Below are 20,427 nucleotides of genomic sequence, written 5' to 3'. Positions count from 1 at the left end.
TTTGTTTTGTTTTGACCAATAATATTCAATTGCCCAAAACACTTTTTTTTTTTTTTTCAACAAAATTAAAACAATAAAAATGATGGATTTCTAATAAAATTTTAGTTTAGAATAAGATCAGATAGATTTCTCATTTAATACCTACAAATTTACAACTATCTAAGATGAATTCGAACAAATTTTTTAATCAGGATTTCGAATTTATTATAATCAATTCAATTTAATAAAAAAAAAAAAAAAAATTAACTATTTAAATGAAAAATAAAATAATTATTATATTATTATCAAAAAAAAAAAAAAAAAAATGAAATATTATTTATATTTATTTTTGTTATTTACATTTGCTAATTTATTATATTCATGTCCAACTTATCCTTTACCAATTAAAATTGATCAAAATGACCCATTATTATTAAAAGCTTATAATGATATTGATTTATTAATCCAAAGTAAAATGAAAGCTGATGGTGTTAAATCATTTGTTGCAACTATTGTTTACATGGACAAAGTTGTTTTTTCAAAAGCATATGGTAAATTGAACTATTTAGATATTAACTCACCAAATTTAACTCTTGATCATAAGTATGTATTTAAAGAAATTAAAAAGTTATTTTAAAAAAATCTTTTATATGTTTTTTTAATTTAAAATAATTATTATTTAGTTTTAGAATTTCAAGTGTTACAAAAGTATTTACATCATTAATGATGTTTAAATTAAGAGACCAAGGTATAATTAATTCATTAGATGATGATATTCGTGATTATTTCCCAAAATTTAAGATTAAATCAATTTTTAAAAAAAAAGAAGAAAAGTTTATAACATTTAGACAATTGGCATCACATCAAAGTGGTTTATCAAGAGAGACACCATGTCATAGAAATGAATTTGGAACAAGTAATTGTACAGAGAAAATTATTTTAGCAAAATTATCAAAACAATTTTTAATTTCAAAACCAACTACTTTATCACATTATTCAAATTTAGGATATTCTTTACTTGGTAGAACTTTAGGTGAATCATTAAGAATGAAAAGAATGAAAGAACAAGAGCCATATGAATATTGGGTTACAAATAATATATTTAAACCATTGGGAATGAATAATACAACATTCAATTATGAAGATATTATTAATAATACTGCACCAGGATTAGTAAATAATAATGGTAAATATTCAATACCATCAATGACAAAATCAGGTTGGAATTCACCTGGTGGTGGTGTTTTTTCAACTGCAAGAGATATGGGTAAACTATTGATACATTTATTAGGTATGAATAATAATTCACTAGATATAAGATCACCATCCTATTTAAAAGAATCAACATTAAATGAATTATTTTCACCAAGTAATTTGTTAAACGATGGGTCTGCTTCCTATGGTATGCCATTTTTACATTCGTATAGTACCAATAATTCTCTTTGGATTTTATCAAAAAATGGAGACTTACAAGGATATGTATCAAATATTGCATTTGTAAAACCATACAAATTAGGTTTATTTTTTTCATCATTAACAAGTGTTAGTAGTAGCGATGTTTATACAAATGCTGCAATTGATATTTTAATACCAGTTTATAAAAAATTATTAGAACAAGCAGCAATAGATTCAGTAATTAATTCAACAACAACAAGTTCAAATTCAACAACAACAACAACAACAACAACAACAACAACAACAACAACAACAAATAATACTATGGAATCTATTTTTATTTCAAAAATCCCTCATTCACTTTTAATTGGAATTTATACAAATGATTATGGTAATAAATTTTTAATTTTAAATCAAACAACATATGGTGATTATTTAAATAGATTATTAGTAAGTTATAATGGTGCAAGTTTAGTTTTAAATAAATTCGAACTTGATAATGAATATCCATATATTAAAAGAATTTCATTCTATAATGAATCAATACCAACTTGTAGAACAATAGCTAGTGGAAGTAATGATGAATTAATTTATTTCACTTTTAAAGATATTAATGGTACAATTATTGATTTTAATAATAATAATAATAATCAAAATATTGATATAAATAATTTATTTGTTTATAGTGTTCAAATTATGGGTTCTTTATTATTTAAATAGTTTTAAATAGTTTTTATTCTAATAATAGAAATATAATAAAAATAAATTTTAATTTTATTTTTTTTCTTTTTTTTTTTTCTGTTCACTTTTGGGGTGTTTATTTTTATTTTTTAATTTATTTATAAAACATCACCAAAAGATAAAAATGAGATTTTACACTTTACCACTAAAACCCACACAAAAAAAAAGTAACTGTTTACCAAGTGGGTGTGTGTGTGTAAATATTGATCACCCCTCAACTTTCATGGAATTATTAAATTAATTTAATTATTAAAAAATTTTTTTATTTTATTTTTAAAAAAAAAAAGAAAGAAAAAAAAAAAAAAATTAAATAATAAAAAAAATTTAATAAAAAGAAAAAAAATTAAAAAATGAATACAAATTATAAATATATAATAATTTTAATATTTACATTTTTAAATTTATTTAAAACATGTCCAACATATCCAAAACCAATAAAAATTGATCAAAATCATCCTTTATTATTAAAAGCATATAATGAAATTGATAATTTAATTCAAACAAAAATGAAATCAGATAATATTTCATCATTTATTGCCACTATCGTATACAAGGATGAAATAATTTTCTCTAAAGCATATGGAAAAATAAATCCATTAGATGAAAATTCTTTAAATTTAACTCTTAATAATAAGTATGAAATAATTTTATGATATTAAAAAATTGTTTTTTATTTTTATATTTTTAATAATAATTTTTTTTTATTATTTTTTTTTATATTTCAAAAGTATTAGAATTGCAAGTATTACAAAAACTTTTACATCATTAATGATGTTTAAATTAAGAGATCAAGGTATTATAAATTCATTGGATGATGATATTCGTGATTATTTCCCACAATTTAAAATTAATTCAATTTATAAAGATAAAAGAAATGAAAAAATTACATTTAGACAATTGGCATCTCATCAAAGTGGTTTGGCAAGAGAGACTCCATGTGATAGAATTGATTATGGAACAAATAAATGTAATGATAAAGTCATACTTTCAAAATTATCAAAACAATTTTTAATTTCAAAACAACCAAATATTTTATCACATTATTCAAATTTAGGATTTTCATTACTTGGTAGAGTTTTAGGTGAATCATTAAAAATGAAAAAAACAATGAAAGAACAACAAGCATATGAATACTGGGTTACAAATAATATTTTTAAATCATTAGGAATGGATAATACTACATTTAATTATGATGAAAAAGTTAAAGATAATATGGCAATTGGATTATATAAAAAGAGTAATGGTAGTTTTTCAATTGCTCCAATTTCACCAGCTGGTTGGAATTCACCAGGTGGTGGCATTTTTTCAACTGCTAATGATATGGCTAAATTTATGATCTTCTTATTAAGTGATGAAAATCAGCAACAGAGTGAATCATCATTTTATTTAGAAGAAACAACATTAAATGAATTATTTTCACCAATGAACCTTTTAAGAGACGGATTTAGTGTTTATGGTATACCTTTTTTACATACATATGATACAAGTAATTCAATTTGGATATCAGCAAAGAATGGTGATTTAACAGGATACCACTCAAATATGGCATTTGTTAGACCATTAAAATTAGGATTCTTCTTTTCATCATTATCAGATATTAATTCACCAGATATTTATATTAATTCAACAATTGATATTTTAGTACCAATATATGAAATCCTATTAAATGAAGAAGCATCTAAAATTCAACAAATTGAAAATTATCTTATTAAACAAGAAATTCCAATTATCCCAAATTCATTTTTAGCAGGTTTTTATAAAGATTTCCATGGAAATGAATTTTTAATTTATAATGAAACTTTTAATGGTAATGGTGATCATACTATTAATGGTAATTTATTAGTAAACTTTGATAATTCAAATTCAAATCTTACAATTCATACATTTGAACTTGATAAAGATTACCCATATATTAAAAGAATTTCATACTATGATGAAACTCTTCAAGGTTGTAGATTATTAGCAGGTGGTGAAAATGAAGAATTAATTTATTTTAATTTCATAAATAATGATAATCAACAAGAATCAACAAATTTTAATGATATTAAAAATTTAAAAGTTTATAGTGTACAGGTAATGGGTTTATTATTATATAAAATATAAAATATATTAAATAAATAATAAAATAAAAAAAAAAAAATTCCTAAAAAAATTTCTATTATCACCTTTTAATTATTGTTTTTTATTATTTTTTTTTAAGATTCTCTCTTTTTCACCTTCATCATGAGACATTTTACAATTTGCACCATAACGACACCATTTATCATTTAAAAAGAAATTACAAACTCTTACTCTATTATTATAATTATTATTATTATTATTTCCATATGGTGCTTTATTATTATTATAGTTATTATTATTATTGTTTCCATATGGTGCTTTATTATTATTATTATTATTATTATTATTATTATTATTATTATTATTATTATTATTATTATTATTATTATTAATATTATTATAATTTGTTGAAGGTGGTTGTGGAAGTGATGTTGTTATAACTCTTTTATTATTAATTGGTTTAGAAGGTAAAGGTGGGAATAAAGATTGATCATTTTCATTAAGTGACATAGAATCAATCTTTGGTAATTGAGAATTATAACTCCAAACTAATCTTGAAGGGAAAGGTGAAGAGGGTGATTGTAAAATTGGTGAAGTGAGGTGTGATTCTGGTGATAATAATAAATTAAATCCTGTAAAATCAATTTCATCTTCATCATCTTCATTATTATTTTTATTATCATTATTATTATTTCTATTTCTTTTATTATTTTTATCTAAAGTTGGTGAACGATTTGGAGTTGAGGAAGTTGAATTTGATAAAGGTTCAAATTGATTATGAACAATTGTTGTACTAAATGTATTTTGATGATATTGCTGTTGTTGAAGTTGTTGTTGTTGTTGTTTTTGAAGTTGTAATGATAATTGTTGAAGTTGAGTTTGTTGTTGAGGATACTTTAATTGTTCTTGTTGCTGTTGTTGTTGTTGTTGTAGTTGTTGCTGTTGTTGTAATTCATAAGTTTCCATTAATTTTGATTTTTGAATTTTAAAATGATACTTTTTTTCAAAACTATTTACAACAGATTTACGTAACCATTCAATTAGACCAATTTCATCAGGTGGTGGTATACCAATTTTATTAAAGAATTGAGACCAAGTTGTAATTCTCATAATTTCTTTAACTTCTTTTTGAAGATTATCACGAACATGAGTTGGAGGTCTACCCATTAATCTATCATAAGATTGTGAAATAGTTTCTAAGCTTGCACCATTGGGTCTAGCGACATTCTTTAAGAAATAAACATGAAACATTAACAAACGAATTGAGACTTGAGTGACATCAAAAGTACAACTTGGTCTATTACTATCTATGATTGGATTTGGTTCAGTTATTCCAAATTCAGGATGACGACGTAAAACCCAAAATACATTTCTATCGAAATTTTCATCGATATAAACCCTTGAAACATCTTCCCAAGAGTAATCTGAAACTGTTAATAGCGGTAAGAATTCACCCAATGCACTTGTTAATTTTTTAGTTCTATGTTCTGGTATATAGATGAAATTATAGATTTTCTTATTAATTTCAGCCAATAGATCAGGATAACGTTTAACCAATTGAACAAACAATTGATGAAATGAGCAATAACCTTCTAGTAGTCTAATGGAAGCATGAACTGCACCCTTCATCATTTGAACACAAATTGAATTCATAGCGATGCAAAGGAATTGTGAAGCTAAATCTGGTGAGAATTTCTTACTATGTAATATATCTACGATTGCAGACTCTAAACATTTCCAAGCGGTTTCACCATGTTGTTGATTCAAATACAATGGTAACCAATGAGTGAATTGTTCCTTTAGAATTGAATTTCTAACACCTTGATTAAATGCTGTCAATGATAATAAATCGAATGAACATTTAATTTCATCGATTTTACCTTTCTTATCAACAATTGATATACCAATACCTAATGTATCCTCTTCATATGATACTCTTGTATGAAAACAAAATAATTCTTGTTTAATTGATTTAATATAATCTTTTTCAATTTCCTCTTTTAATTTTTCATTATATTCATTATTATTAATTATTATTGTTGGTGGTGATGATGATGATGATGATAATAAATTTGAATTTGTATTAGTTGTTGTTGTAGTTGTTGTTGTTATTGTTGTATTTATTAATGATTTATCTTGAACAATTTCTTGTTGTTGTTGTTGTTGTTCTTGATGATTATGATGATCATTATGATGTTGATAATGTGAAATTGAAACTGTTGATGGTGATGGTGATAATGGAAAATTTTGATTATTATTATTATTATTATTGTTTTGGTTATTGAAATTTATAATATCTTGTTCAGTTAATTCTGGTGGTATATAACCTTTAATAGTTGGAAATGGATCAAATGAAGTATGACCACAAGTTGAACATTTAAAATATTTTGAAAATTGAATTGCATTTGGAATTTTTTGAAGATATTCTTGAATTGGATAATCTTCATCACTTTCTAATGATACTAAAAATGTTTGCATTTGTAATAGAATCGTATGAACGGTATAAGCTGATGACCAACCTGTACTTGATAAACCTTGTTGACCTTGAAAATAAGTTTGAAAATCACTTAAGATATCCAAACAAATTCTACCACCATCATGAATATGTGGATGTGGTAATGGAGTCAATGAAACACCACTTGGTCCAGCTGCAGGATAATTTGGAGGAAACTTTAATTCAATATGAAATACTGCACCCTCATAAGGTGATCCATCTGGTGCAACAATATTTGCATGCCATGTTAATAAATCATTATCTAATGGTTGTGCATTTGCAAATTGTATTGGATCTTTTGTTAAATTCTTTAAATCTGTCATTAAAGATTTCATAGTTGTTATTGGTATTATAATTTCTTTTTCTTCTTTTTGTTGTTGAATTGGTTGTTGTTGAATTGGTTGTTGTTGAATGATTGTTGTATTTGGTGAAATTTTAGTTGCTGTCGGTGTTGTTATTGTTATTGGTACAATTGTTGGTACAATTGTTTGAACTATTGGTATTGGTGTACTTGGTAATGATGATGAAGAAAAAGATGATGAAGATGATGAAGATGAAGTTAATGATGATAATGGTAATGGTGGCGGTGGTACATTTTGTGAATGTAATAAACTATTATAATTATTATTATTATTATTATTTGTAAAATCAGAATTTGAATTTGATAATTTTAATGGTGATAAAAATGAAGATGAAGAAGAAGAATTAAAAGATGATAAAGATGATGAAGAAATACCAGCAGATAAAATTATATTTAAAGATTGATTTTCAAATTTTAATTTCTCAATTGCAGTATTTGAAGTTTTATTTAAACCTAAAGTTAAGAAACGTAATGATTGAGAATTATTACATTTTCTTAAAGTTTCATCAGTAACTTTTTTACAACCATATAGGTTCAAAGCTTTCAAATGAACCAATTCTAAAATGATTTGACAAGATTGATCAGAAATATTCTCTGAAAAAGATAAATCTACAAATTTTAAATTTGGACAACTTATTGAATTAATTGAAATTAGTGAATGAATTAATTGACATTTATCTAATGATAAATGAACCAAATGATGTAAATTCATTGCTATACAATGTACTGTTGTATCTGTAATTAAATTACAACCTGATAATTGTAAAGATTTTAACATTTTACAATTTGGTATAAATAGTTCGGTTGTAACATCATTAATTAATTTACAATAAGAGATATCCAATGATTCTAATCTTGTAGTAATCTTTGTTTTATTACATAAAGTTTCAAAGAAACTAAAATCAATACCTGCACAACCACTAACTCCAATATGTTTTAAAGTTAAACTTGATTTTGATATAATTTCTTTAAAAAATAAACTTGAAAATGTTGAACCATTTAATTCAATTCTAATTAATTTTAATGAATTTAATAAAATTTTAAAATTATTATTATTTGAATTATTATTATTAATTATACCACCACTATTTGATAAACTACTACTACCACCACCACCACCACTACTAATTATATTAAATTCTTGTTCATTATAATTAAATAATAAAATTTCTAAATTTAAACAATAACTTAATAAAATTGGTACATTTTCTTTTGGTAAACCAGTATGAGATAAATTTAAATATTTTATACTTGAAGAGAAAACTGATAATGGTATTGGTTGATCTAATTGAAATGGTTTTAAAATTGATTGTGATGAACTTGATATTAATTTAATTTTACAATTTGATAAATCTAAATGTTCAATGATAACTCTTGATGGTAAACCTAATTGTTGTTGATGTTTTTGATTCTCTATTAATTTCAAATAATTTATTAATGGTGAATGTGATATCTTACTAGTACACAATGTAAATGATTTCAATGTCATTATAGTTTTCTTTAATAATTTACCAATTGATTCATCATTTAAATCTGTGCATCCTGATAATTTAATCTTTTCTAATTTACCATTAATTGGTACTATAACATTATTATTTGAATTATTATTATTATTATTATTATTATTATTATTATTATTATTAATTAAATTTCTACCATTATTTGAATTATAAAAATAACCTAAATTATCAGTAAATAATTGTAATTCATAGCTATGAATTCTTTGACAATGTGAAAGTTTTAAATGTTTTAAATTTGGAAATATTTTTGAAATGGATTGGATGGTTGTAATTTCAGTACATGATAAATTCAAACAAAGAAAATTTGTAAATAATATCTTTTGTTTAAGGAATGGTAGAATTAATAGATGTTCAAATTCATTTGCAAAAATTCTACAACGTCTTGCTTTTAATCTTAATAATTCTTTACAATTTGTAAATAAACAAATTATACCTTTAATTTGAATATTTGTATTTGAAATATTTACACTTTTTAATCTTTTTAATTGTGACACTATATTACAAAATATATCTTCATTAATTGAATTATTATAATAATAATTATTATTATTATTATTATTATTATTATTTAAATTATTATTATTATTATTACTACTATTATTATTACTATTATCAATTGATTTTGAAAATGAATATGAAATATCAAATTTTGTTAAATTTATAAATGAAGTTAAACTTTTAACTAAAGCAATTGGTGATGGTAATATTGAATTATAACCAAAACTATTAAATTGATATTTTCTTAATACTATTGATTTTATCATTGAAATAGATTCACTCTTTATTAAATATCTTGATAAAAATTCTATAAATTCAAAATCCATAATATCATTATTACCAACATTTATAATTTTATTTGAAATTTTTGATAAATTTGTTTTAATCTTTGGAAATTCTATTGAATTTGTCGTTGTCATTATTTGATTATTAAAATCTAAAAATAATAATGACCAAATTGCAATATGAATATTTGATTTATATAAAATATCTGTTGGAATATTTGGTAATTTTCTTTGTAAATTAATTTTATCTTCATCATCAATTTCTTTTTCATTATTTTCATTAATTTCATCTTCTACTTTTTCATTTTCACCAAAATATTCTTTATTATTATCGTTTGTATTATCATCATTATCATTATCATTATTATTATTATTACTACTACTATTATTATTATTATTATTATTATTATTATTATTATTATTATTATTATTATTATTATTATTATTATTATTATTATTATTATTATTATTATTATTATTATTATTATTTTTATTATTATTATTATTATTATTTAATTGATTATTATTATTATTATAAGTTGATAAAACTAAATTAAAAGCTTCTCTAAAATATTTACCAGATTCTTCAAATAATTGAATTGATTTCTTTTGTTGAGAAATTTGTAAAATTAAATTACCTAATTTTAAAAAAGCTAAACATCTAACACTATTTGAAATTTGAAATTTTCTTGATGCAACATCGATTGATAATAATGATGAATATAATGATGTTGATGACATTGAATTTGTAATATTACCACCACCACTACTACTATTATTATTATTATTATTATTATTATTATTATTATTATTATTATTATTATTATTATTATTATTATTATTAAAATTATTATTATTGTAATTTTGATTAAAATTTAATAAAGTTGAATTTAAATTAATTAAACCCCAATATGAAATTGAAGAATAACATTTTTCTGATAAAATTGATAAAGAATCTTTAATTGACCAAAGGTCATTATTTTTATCTTGATCAGAATTAAAACCTGAACAATATAGATTCATTAGTAGGTCACCTAATTCCATTAAACCAATATGATTTTGAGATAGTATGAAATTTGAATAAGATTTCTCTAAATACATTAAACAATTATTTCTACCAACAGACATTGATAATTGTTTCAACACTGTTGCATATTCATTTAGTATATCTTTATTATCTGGTGTTGACCTAATTGCTTCTTCAAATTTATTACTTGCCAATTTAAACAATCTTTCAGAGCCAACTGGTGGTTCTTTACCACCCAATTTCATGCATTGCAATGATAGGGCATTACCTTCTGCCAAACTAATGATATTCATATGTTTAACTCTAACATCCATACTAATTATATCCGATAAAACCACTCTAAATGATCTTGGATCCTTTTTAAATTCAATCATTGATGCTTCACCCAATTTTATGCCTGTCATTTGTTGAATTCTAAATATTACATGATACAAATTAATTGATTCAATTAATTGATATTTACTATCTTTTTCAAATTCTGTTAATGTATTTTCAAATCTATTTTCAATTTCTTTTTTAATATTTGTCCATAATAATTTATGACTTTCAATTGGATCACCTAAAATTATATTAAAAAAATTTATAACAACTTGAATATATGGATTAGCTTCTAAAGAATGAAGTGTTTTCATTTTTTCACGTAATTCATCACGTAAAATATTTTTAAGTACTCTTGCTATAATTTCTGATAATAAAATATTTGATAATTTATTATAATCATTATTATTACTATTTAAATTATTATTATTATTATTATTGTTATTACTATTACTATTACTATTATATAAATTAAAACTACTACTGCTACTATTATTACTTAAATTAATTGTATTGTTGCTATAATTTATATTATTATTACTATTACATTCTTGATATTTTAAAATATTTTGACGTATTAAACCAAGATAACGCACATTTATACCTTCTCTATGAATAATTTCAGTTAATCTTGAATGCCAATCAATATTTGAAGCATTACTATCAATCCATTTCGAAATTTTAGGAATTAAAGTATAAAATAAATAATTTGATGCCTCTCTAACTTCATCATTATTCTCTTGCATTGATTTTGAATCTTTTACAGAGAATGGTGAAAATGCATCACTACTTAATGGTATATGATAATTTTGTACAAATTCTGGTCTAAATAATTTATAAAGATATGCTTCACCATTTGGTTTACAATTTGATATTCCACTTTTTAAATTAACTTTATTATTATTACTACTATTATTTAAATTATTATTATTATTATTACTATTATTATTATTATTATTATTATTATTATTATTATTATTATTATTATTATTATTATTATTATTATTATTATTATTATTATTATTATTATTATTATTATTATTATTATTATTATTATTATTATTATTATTATTTGTTGTTTTTAAAATTGAATCAATTGTTGGTGGATAAACTCTTGCAAAATCTAAAACATAAAATAAACCATCTAAACCTATATGACCTTCAATATCAGCAGGGCCATAAAGAAATTTTGAATCATCAATGCCAGCTTCATGACCTTTGATATTTAATTTTTTAGCAGCTAATTTCATTTTATGATTAAAATCTTCATTCGAAGCATAAACGGTTTGACCAGCATTATAGGAACCATAAACGATGGTTTCATTCTTTCTTGAGATTGGTAAGAATGAGATTGCTACTAACCGAAAACCACGATAATCTAATAATGCCATCAAAGGTACATGTAAACCATCACAACCAAAATAACGCATAACACTCTTTAATTCATGATTTGCTGATTTCATTGAGAATTCATCTGATGAATAGATTTTCACCCAATCTTGAGCAAACTTAAATAGTACACCATTGTATGCATATTTCTCACCACCCGCCTTTCCACCGATTTTGACCGGTCTAATGGTTTTAAATTTATTATCTATAAATGCTTCTTCAATGATTATTTTACCATAGGTGATGGCTGTATGAATGAAATCTTTACTTAATGCTGATAATGATTTATACTTTTCATATTTTTCATCTAAATCCTCTTCTGGTAATAATAATAATTTTTGAAAATATCCGTTCCAATCAATTGGACATCCAAATTGTTCACTATTATTAAAATCAACTATATCATTTTTAAATGGTATTTGATTATTTTGTTTATTAATATTAATATTATTATTAATATTATTAATATTAATATTATTATTATTATTATTATTACTATTATTATTACTATTATTATTTATATGTAAGGTAAAATTGTGTTTATTTATATTATTACTATTAATTGTTGCTGATGTTGTATTAATACTACTATTATGTTGTTGTTGTTGTTGTTGTTGATGATGTTGATTAAAATCATTCAAAACATGTTCTAGATATAAATTTTGAGGATTATAATAACCAGTTTCAGATCCAGAGTAATAATATGACGATGAAGAAGCTGATGTGAATGTAGATGTTGATGATGTTACTAATGATGATCTTAAACTATTATTATTATCATATCTAGTATTTTCGTTATTACTGTTGCTATTATTATTACTATTATTATTATCATCATCATCATCATTACTGTTATAACCATAACCATAATTCGAAGAAGATGATGTTGATGTAGTTGTAGTAGTGGTGGTAGTTGTATTAGAGGTCGATTGTTGTTGTTGTTGTTTTTGATTTGGTGTAATTGAAGGAGTTGATGAAGTTGATGAAGATATTTCTAAATTACTATTATCATCATTTTTATCAAATAACTGTTGTTGTTGTTGTTGAAGTGGTGATTTCCTTTCTTCAGTTGATACTATGAGCTTTGATAACTCTGGTGATATATTTATATTTAAGTGGGAGTGGATTTTGCCTAATCCCACCTTTTTATTATCTTTATTTTTATAATTTATTTTATTGTTTGCATTATTATTATTATTATTATTAGTATTATTATTAATATTATTATTATCTGAACTATTATCTAAATTATTATGGGTGTTTTTATTGTTCATAGTATTTTACAAATATTAAAATGGAAATCATAAAAAAAAAAAAATAATAAAAAAAATTCTATGTTTATATAAATGTGTGTGTGTGTGTGTGTGTGTGTATGTATGTATAATTTATTTATTTCTATTTGTTAACCATTGAAGTTTTTTTATAAAAAAAAAAAAAAGATTTTTTTGTTTTTTTTTTTTTTATTTTATTTTTTTTTTTTATTTTTGAAAAAAAAAAAAATTTAATTCGAAATAAATAAAATAATTTGATCAAAAAAAATGATTGCTCGCATCAATGAGTGAAAGATGACTCATAAAAAAAAAAAAAAACAAAAAAAAAAAAAAGTATTAAAACGAAACCAAATACGCATTAAAAAAATAAAATCTAAAAAATACATTAAGTTTAAATTAATTATTTTGAAAGTTGGAAATAAACAAAAAAACTAAAGTGATCAATTATCCATATCTATTTTTAAAATTAAAAAAAAATAAAAAGATTCAAAAAACCAAAAAAATTTTTTTTTTTTTATTTAAAAAGCATATAAATTTATATGCAACATATAAATTTATATGCTTTTTAAATTGTAATCAAACCAGAATGAATTAATTTTATTGCAAAATTACCACATTTAAAATAATTCATTATATAAAAAACTGTAATCTGAAAATGTTATTTATACTTTTAATATTTTTTTTTAAACTTTTTAAAAATTACAATTTTATTTTATATAAATTCCAATTGTTTAAAATTTTTTTTTATTTCATCATTTCTCATATTATTAATCAAATAATCATAAACTAAAATTTAAATGAATAATTATTAAATAAGGTTTCAATAGTGAACGTCTTCAACGTAGTCATTCATTACCAAGTTTAATTAATTCTGACATTATGGCTAGTTTGTTAGGTATTATTGGTATTAGAATTAAAGTCAATGTTTTCTAATAATGAATTAGTATTAAATTAACTATTGTTTAAACAAAGTAAAAAATAAATAAAAGAAAAAAGTTTTCTACAATTATTTTTCATTTTTACTTTATTAATTTTTTATTTATAAAAAAAAAAGTTAAATGTTGGGTTTAATTTTTTTTTGAAAAAAAAAAAAAAAAAAAAAAGAAAATTAAAAATTGGATCTGTGGGTTTGGGATTTTATTTTTAATCTACAAAGTGTAAGGGTAATTCTTTTCATCTTTTTTATAAAATTAACTAAAATTATTCTAGAAACAGTTTAATTTTTTAATTGCTCAATGGATGTACCAGATTAATCGTTTTTTTATTTTTTTTTTTATTGTTTGAAATATTAAAAAATGTAACTATTATTTGAAATTAATTTTTTTCCTTCTATAAAAATATATAATTTATTAAAATTAAAAACAAACAAATATATCACAATATACATTGATTATTAAAAGAATTTGGTAGATCTTCAAACTAAAAAGAGAAAAAAAAAAATTCTTTGTGTTTGTGTGGTTAATTAAAAAAAGTGAGTAAGATTTAATTTTTTAATTTTTTTTAATAGGGTTAATACATTGTTCTATTTACAAATATCGTTTTTTTATTTTCCTTTTTAATAAAGTTAGATTAATCATTTTATTTATTAATTGAAATTAGAATAATTAATCTAGATTTTAAATTTTTAGAAAGAAAGTTCAACAAAATTGATCTATTCCATTTTTAAATATTTTTACATCTTTAATAATCAAAACATATCCCAAATATATTTAGTAAATAACTGAACTATTGTATTTTTTTTTAAATAGTTGATAATTTTTTTATTATTTTTTCTTAATAATGTATTTTTTTTTTTCTATAAATTATTTTTTTTTTTTTTTTTTTACCATTAAATTAAAAATACAAACAAACAAAAAAAAAAAAAAAAAAAATTAAAAAAATGACTCTAATTTGTAAATAAATATTATGATTTCTTAATCTATTTTTATAATTATTTTTACTCCTCGATTTCTAAATTTTAAAATTTTAATTTAATTATGTAGCCTCAATTTCTAGAATTGGTTCAATTCATAATGGTAATTCTTTAAACAAAACAATCTCTGTAAATTCAAATAATGAAACCAAGGGAATTACTTCTTCATTTGGTGGTAATCAATCAACAAATTTAATCAATGCTGATATAATGGCTAATTTATTAGGTATTCTTGGAATTCATATTAAAGCTAAAGTTCTCTAAATTTTATAATTTAGAGAAATTTAACCTTCATCCAATTAATAAATTACTTATTATTTTATTTTATTATTATCTTTTTTTTTTTTAAATATTTATTTTACTTTAATTGCTTATATCAACATAACTTTAATAAAGTGTTTTATAAAGTTTTATTTCATTAAATAATAAGTTTGTTAATGTGGCGTAATATCCACAATAACAGTTGTTGATTAATTATACTATTTATTTATCCGTCTAATAAATATTTACAAATGTTTTATGGATAAGAGGACAACTCTCCTCTGATTTTTGTTTTTTATATATTATTCCCCACGCAAAATTTTGTAAAGAGTCGAACCATTGACCCAACTGTGTTTTTTTTTTTTAAAAAAAAAGGCTCCAATGAGGATCGAACTCATGACCTCTTCCTTACTAGGGAAGCGCAATACCACTATGCTATGGAGCCATTTTTGAAAATGGAATTTTTAATAGAAGATCAAGTTGGAAATTTTAAAATCCTAAAAAAAAAAAAATATTCAATTGATTTATAAATTTTTATAAAAATAATAAATATTGCTGGTTTGGTTTTAATAAATAATAAACCTGAATTTGAATAATTTATATCTGTATTAATGTAACGTCCGTTTATAATTTGATTAATATAATTTCTTTATTTTTTTTAACTTTGCACCAATTTCCGTTTTTTTTTTTTTTTTCATTTTTTTTTTTTTTTAATTTCTATTGGAATGAGACGATTTTTTATTAATAATATTCCATTTGTTAATGGCGGATCACTTTTATTAAGTGGTCAACAACATAGTCATTTAAAAAAGAGTCTAAGATTAAAAGTTGGCAATGTTATTGAAGTATTTGATTCAAATGGTCAAAACTGTCAAGCAACAATTATAGATATTGGTAAAAATGAAACTAAAATAAAATTACAATTAGATAGTAATAAAGCTTTAAAAAAAGATAATAAAAATTCAATAATTAATGAAAATAGTAATAATAATAAAGAAGATATTGATGAAATTATAAATATGAATAATAATAATGATAATAATAATATTGATATTAATATTAATATTGATTTGGCAACATCATTACCAAAAATACAGAGAGCTGAATGGATGATAGAGAAACTAACAGAAATTGGTGTAAAGAATTTATTCCTTTTAGAGAGTGAATATTCAAAATCATCACCATCGTCAGGATCATTAACTTCAAATAAACTTGATAGATTTGAACGTATTATCATTGAATCATCAAAACAATCAAAAAATAACCATTTAATGAATATAATACCACCACAACCATATAAACAATTTTTAAAAGATAAATTTAATATTGATACTATAAAACAATCAAAATATTCTCATATTTTTTTATTTGATCCAAATGGTAAACCATTACCATTAATTTTTAATGAAATTAAAGAAAATAATAATAATAATGTTAGAGATACATTAATTTTAATTGGACCTGAAGGAGGTTTTACAAATAATGAAATTAATCAATTACAACAAACTATAGATAAAAGAAATGATAGTAATTTTTATATTTCAAAATTAGGAAATACAATTTTACGTATGGAAACTGCTGCAATTGTAACTTCTGGTTTATTTTCAATTAATTTTCCTTTTTTATTCAATAATAAAAATAAAAAATAAAAAAGGTATAAATAAATATTAAAAAAGTAAAAAAAAGGTAAAAAGTGAATTAATTTTATCTGTATATATGGTTTTTTTTTTTTTTTTTTTTTTTTTTTTTTTTTTTTTTTTTTTTTTTTTTTCTTAAAATAGAATGATTACATTCATTTTTTTTATTTTTTATATAATTTTGTATATTTTTGAGTGTTCTATTTATCTATACTAAACTCATATGATTAAAAATAAATAAAATTAAATTATTTTTAAAAAAATATTTTTTTTTTTTTTTTTTAAATTAAATTCCATCACTTTGCATTATTTTCATTTTTTTTTTTTTCATTTTTTAATTTTTTTTTTTATTTTCATTTTTTACTTTTTTTTTAAACTTTTTTTTTATTTTTTATTTTTTTGTTAGTTTTAAAAATAACACAAATATTTTCAACAATGAATGGTGAAAATCAAAATCAAAACAATATAAAAAATGATATCATAAAAGAAATTAATTTAGAAAATATTGAAAAATTAGGATTTCATGAATTATATCATATTGCACAATCATGTAGAATTTTTTCACCAGCTTTAAAAAAATCTGAAATAATTTCACAAATTAGACAACAATATTATATGGAAATGGGGAAAAAAGAAATTAGTAATATTGATAATAGTGGTAAATTATTAAACCAAGAAATTAAAAATAGTTTAAATAATAATCATAAAAATTTACCTTTAATCGGTTCAAATAATTTAATGGTTAAAGATAATATCGAAAATTTCGAATTACTCTTTTGGAGAGTAATTAAAAATAAATATCTTTTTAGATGGATTTTATCTTTTTTAGATACTTTATCAAATACATTTTCACCATTATTAAATAGAGATAGTAATTTACTTTTTAAAAAAACTAAAAATTATTATGAAGCAATTGAAATTAATTGGATGATTAAAAATAATCATAAACAATTATTAATTGATAAAGTTGTATGTATTATTATAAACTTTTTTTTTGATACTTTTTAAAACCCAAAAAAAAAAAACATGGGGTGGATTACTAATTTTTATAAAAAAAAAAAAAAAAAAAAAAAAAAGTCAAAAAATCAATATTTAATATTTCCAAGAGTAAATTGTGAAATTGATGGTATTTTAACAACTAGATCAACAATTTTACCACTTTTTTCATTTATAAAAGATGATTTAAATTTTTATAGAAATTTATATAAATATAATTGGTGTAGAATGTTTAATTTAAAAGATAGAATTATTGATTTAATATCATGTGGTTGTATGCTGTTTTAAGAGTTTTAATTGAAGATGATTTTAATGAAATTTTCAATAATAATAATAATAATAATAATAATAATAATAATAATAATAATAATAATAATAATAATAATAATAATAATAATAATAATAATAATAATAATAATTCAAATAAATTTATACCAAATGCAGGTACATTAATTCAATCAATTAAATATAATCATTTTAAAGTTATTAAATATTTTTTTAATAATTATTCAACATTAATTATAAATGGACCAAGTGAATGTTTAATTCAAATTTGGAAATTAATATTTAATACACCAAGTAATTTAGTTGAAAAAAGATTTAAAGTTTTAAATTATTTAATATCAGAATTAAATTTTCAAGTACCACAAGATCAACCATTATATTTAATTAATTTATTTAGATTATGTCCATTTGAAAATAATTTTAAAATTAAATCATTAATTGAATCTTGTAAATTAATAAATAATTTAAATTTATATAAAATTTTAAAAACTATTAAACAACAACAACAATCTCAACAACAACAATTTTCAAAATCTTCAAAATTACAACAACAACAACAACAACAACAACAACAACAACAACAACAACAACAACAACAACAACAACAAAAAGAAGATTCTAAAAATAATTTTAATAATGAATTTTATTCAATTTCAAATTTAGAATTAATTGAAATTTCAAATAAATTATCAAAAGATATTAAAAGTAAAAAAATTGAGTCATTGATTGCAGGTAATGAAAATAAAGAAATTAAAGAAATTATAAATAGATTATTATTAATGTATTATTCAATTTTAAATCAAAAAAGTCAAAAATATTTTATGAATTTTGATAGAGAAAATTTTTTAAATTCTGAAAACAATAACAATAATTTAGATTTTAATTTTTGTTATTGTTTTAAAAATTCTGAAATTGATGCATTTAGATATGGTGAATATAGATTATTAAGAAAATGGTTTAGTAAAAATGATTTTAGTGGTATGGATAATAATAGATTTATATTAGAGAATAAAATTTCTGATATTTATTTAATACAATTAGAACAAGAACAACAAGAACAACAAGATGATAAAAATAATAATTCAAATAATTCAAATAATAGTAGTTTCTTATTTCAATATTGTAAAAATGATAAAATTAAACAAAAACAATTTATAATTGATTTAATTAAAGATAGTAAAGACCAAGCGATTGTTTATGAAAATAAATGTTCACCATTATTTATTTTTAATTTATTGTTGACTACAGATGATTTAGAATTGGTAGAATTTGTATTTAATCAATATGGTAATGATTTATTAGTTTTACCGGTAAAGAATTTTAGTAAATTTAATTTCAATATATTTAGATATGTTTACTCTTTAAAGATTTTAAATTTCATATTGAATAATATAAAAAATAAACAATTATGTTCAATCATTACTTTATATCGTTATGGAAGAGTTGAATTATTACAAGAATTTGAAAATAGAATATTATTATCTCAATATGAAAATGAAAATAATAATAATAATTTAGATTATAATGGTAATATTATAACAAATGATAATTATTATCATGGTGTCGGTATTAATAATTTAAATGGTAAATTAAAATTTCCAACAATTAAAATTCATTTTAGTGGTGGTAGTGGTATTGGCAATAATAATAATAATAATTTAAATAATAATAATAATTCAAATAATAATAATAGTAATAATAATTCAAATAATAATAATAGTAATAATTATTCAAATAATAATCAATTAAATAATAATAATAATAATAATAATAATAATAATAATCAATCAACAATTTTATCACCAACAATTAATAGAAATAAAATTAATAATGACCAAAGTAAAGAAATATTATTAGTAAATGAAAAAGTATTAAATACTGCAAGATATATAGTTTCAAAACCTGAAATTTATGAATTTGATAAATATGTTATTGATTGTTGGTGTGGTAATATTAATAGTGATACCAATTCTTAGAGAATTCAAGTAAACATTGGAG

At 20.7% G+C, this 20,427-nt stretch overlaps 7 protein-coding genes, 1 non-coding gene and 1 pseudogene across 8 annotated transcripts; 7 read left to right on the top strand and 2 right to left on the bottom strand.

Annotated features, from left to right (window-relative positions):
* Positions 1–304: 304 nt before the first annotated feature.
* DDB_G0282557 (hypothetical protein) lies at positions 305–2,425 on the top strand (the record flags this gene model as incomplete). The annotated part of the gene is made up of 3 exons (XM_635032.1): positions 305–606; positions 663–2,074; positions 2,403–2,425. The coding sequence occupies 3 exons, from the start codon at positions 305–307 to the stop codon at positions 2,423–2,425; spliced, it is 1,737 nt and encodes a 578-aa protein (XP_640124.1).
* A 40-nt stretch (positions 2,426–2,465) lies between these two features.
* Positions 2,466–4,218, top strand: DDB_G0282555 (hypothetical protein; the record flags this gene model as incomplete). The annotated part of the gene is made up of 2 exons (XM_635031.1): positions 2,466–2,749; positions 2,844–4,218. 2 exons carry the CDS (start codon positions 2,466–2,468, stop codon positions 4,216–4,218), a joined length of 1,659 nt encoding a protein of 552 aa, XP_640123.1.
* A 69-nt stretch (positions 4,219–4,287) lies between these two features.
* DDB_G0282783 (hypothetical protein) lies at positions 4,288–13,341 on the bottom strand (the record flags this gene model as incomplete). The annotated part of the gene is made up of 1 exon (XM_635030.2): positions 4,288–13,341. One exon carries the CDS (start codon positions 13,339–13,341, stop codon positions 4,288–4,290), a length of 9,054 nt encoding a protein of 3,017 aa, XP_640122.2.
* Positions 13,342–14,197: 856 nt separating this feature from the next.
* Positions 14,198–14,271, top strand: DDB_G0282553 (annotated as a pseudogene; the record flags this gene model as incomplete).
* A 946-nt stretch (positions 14,272–15,217) lies between these two features.
* Positions 15,218–15,514, top strand: DDB_G0282551 (hypothetical protein; the record flags this gene model as incomplete). The annotated part of the gene is made up of 2 exons (XM_635028.1): positions 15,218–15,230; positions 15,321–15,514. 2 exons carry the CDS (start codon positions 15,218–15,220, stop codon positions 15,512–15,514), a joined length of 207 nt encoding a protein of 68 aa, XP_640120.1.
* A 370-nt stretch (positions 15,515–15,884) lies between these two features.
* On the bottom strand, positions 15,885–15,956 carry tRNA-Thr-AGU-16. Its single transcript has one exon. It is a non-coding gene; the product is annotated as a tRNA-Thr (tRNA).
* Positions 15,957–16,236: 280 nt separating this feature from the next.
* On the top strand, positions 16,237–17,343 carry DDB_G0282549 (hypothetical protein; the record flags this gene model as incomplete). The annotated part of the gene is made up of 3 exons (XM_635027.1): positions 16,237–17,097; positions 17,198–17,230; positions 17,293–17,343. The coding sequence occupies 3 exons, from the start codon at positions 16,237–16,239 to the stop codon at positions 17,341–17,343; spliced, it is 945 nt and encodes a 314-aa protein (XP_640119.1).
* Positions 17,344–17,583: 240 nt separating this feature from the next.
* On the top strand, positions 17,584–18,156 carry DDB_G0282547 (hypothetical protein; the record flags this gene model as incomplete). The annotated part of the gene is made up of 1 exon (XM_635026.1): positions 17,584–18,156. One exon carries the CDS (start codon positions 17,584–17,586, stop codon positions 18,154–18,156), a length of 573 nt encoding a protein of 190 aa, XP_640118.1.
* A 254-nt stretch (positions 18,157–18,410) lies between these two features.
* Positions 18,411–20,405, top strand: DDB_G0282781 (hypothetical protein; the record flags this gene model as incomplete). Its single annotated transcript, XM_635025.1, has 1 exon — positions 18,411–20,405. The coding sequence occupies one exon, from the start codon at positions 18,411–18,413 to the stop codon at positions 20,403–20,405; it is 1,995 nt and encodes a 664-aa protein (XP_640117.1).
* Positions 20,406–20,427: the final 22 nt, after the last annotated feature.

The sequence above is a fragment of the Dictyostelium discoideum genome, assembly GCF_000004695.1.
Source record: "Dictyostelium discoideum AX4 chromosome 3 chromosome, whole genome shotgun sequence".
Classification (NCBI taxonomy): Eukaryota; Evosea; class Eumycetozoa; order Dictyosteliales; family Dictyosteliaceae; genus Dictyostelium; species Dictyostelium discoideum.
The sequence above is the reverse complement of the archived record's forward strand: the minus strand, read 5'-3'. Positions and strand labels throughout refer to the sequence as shown.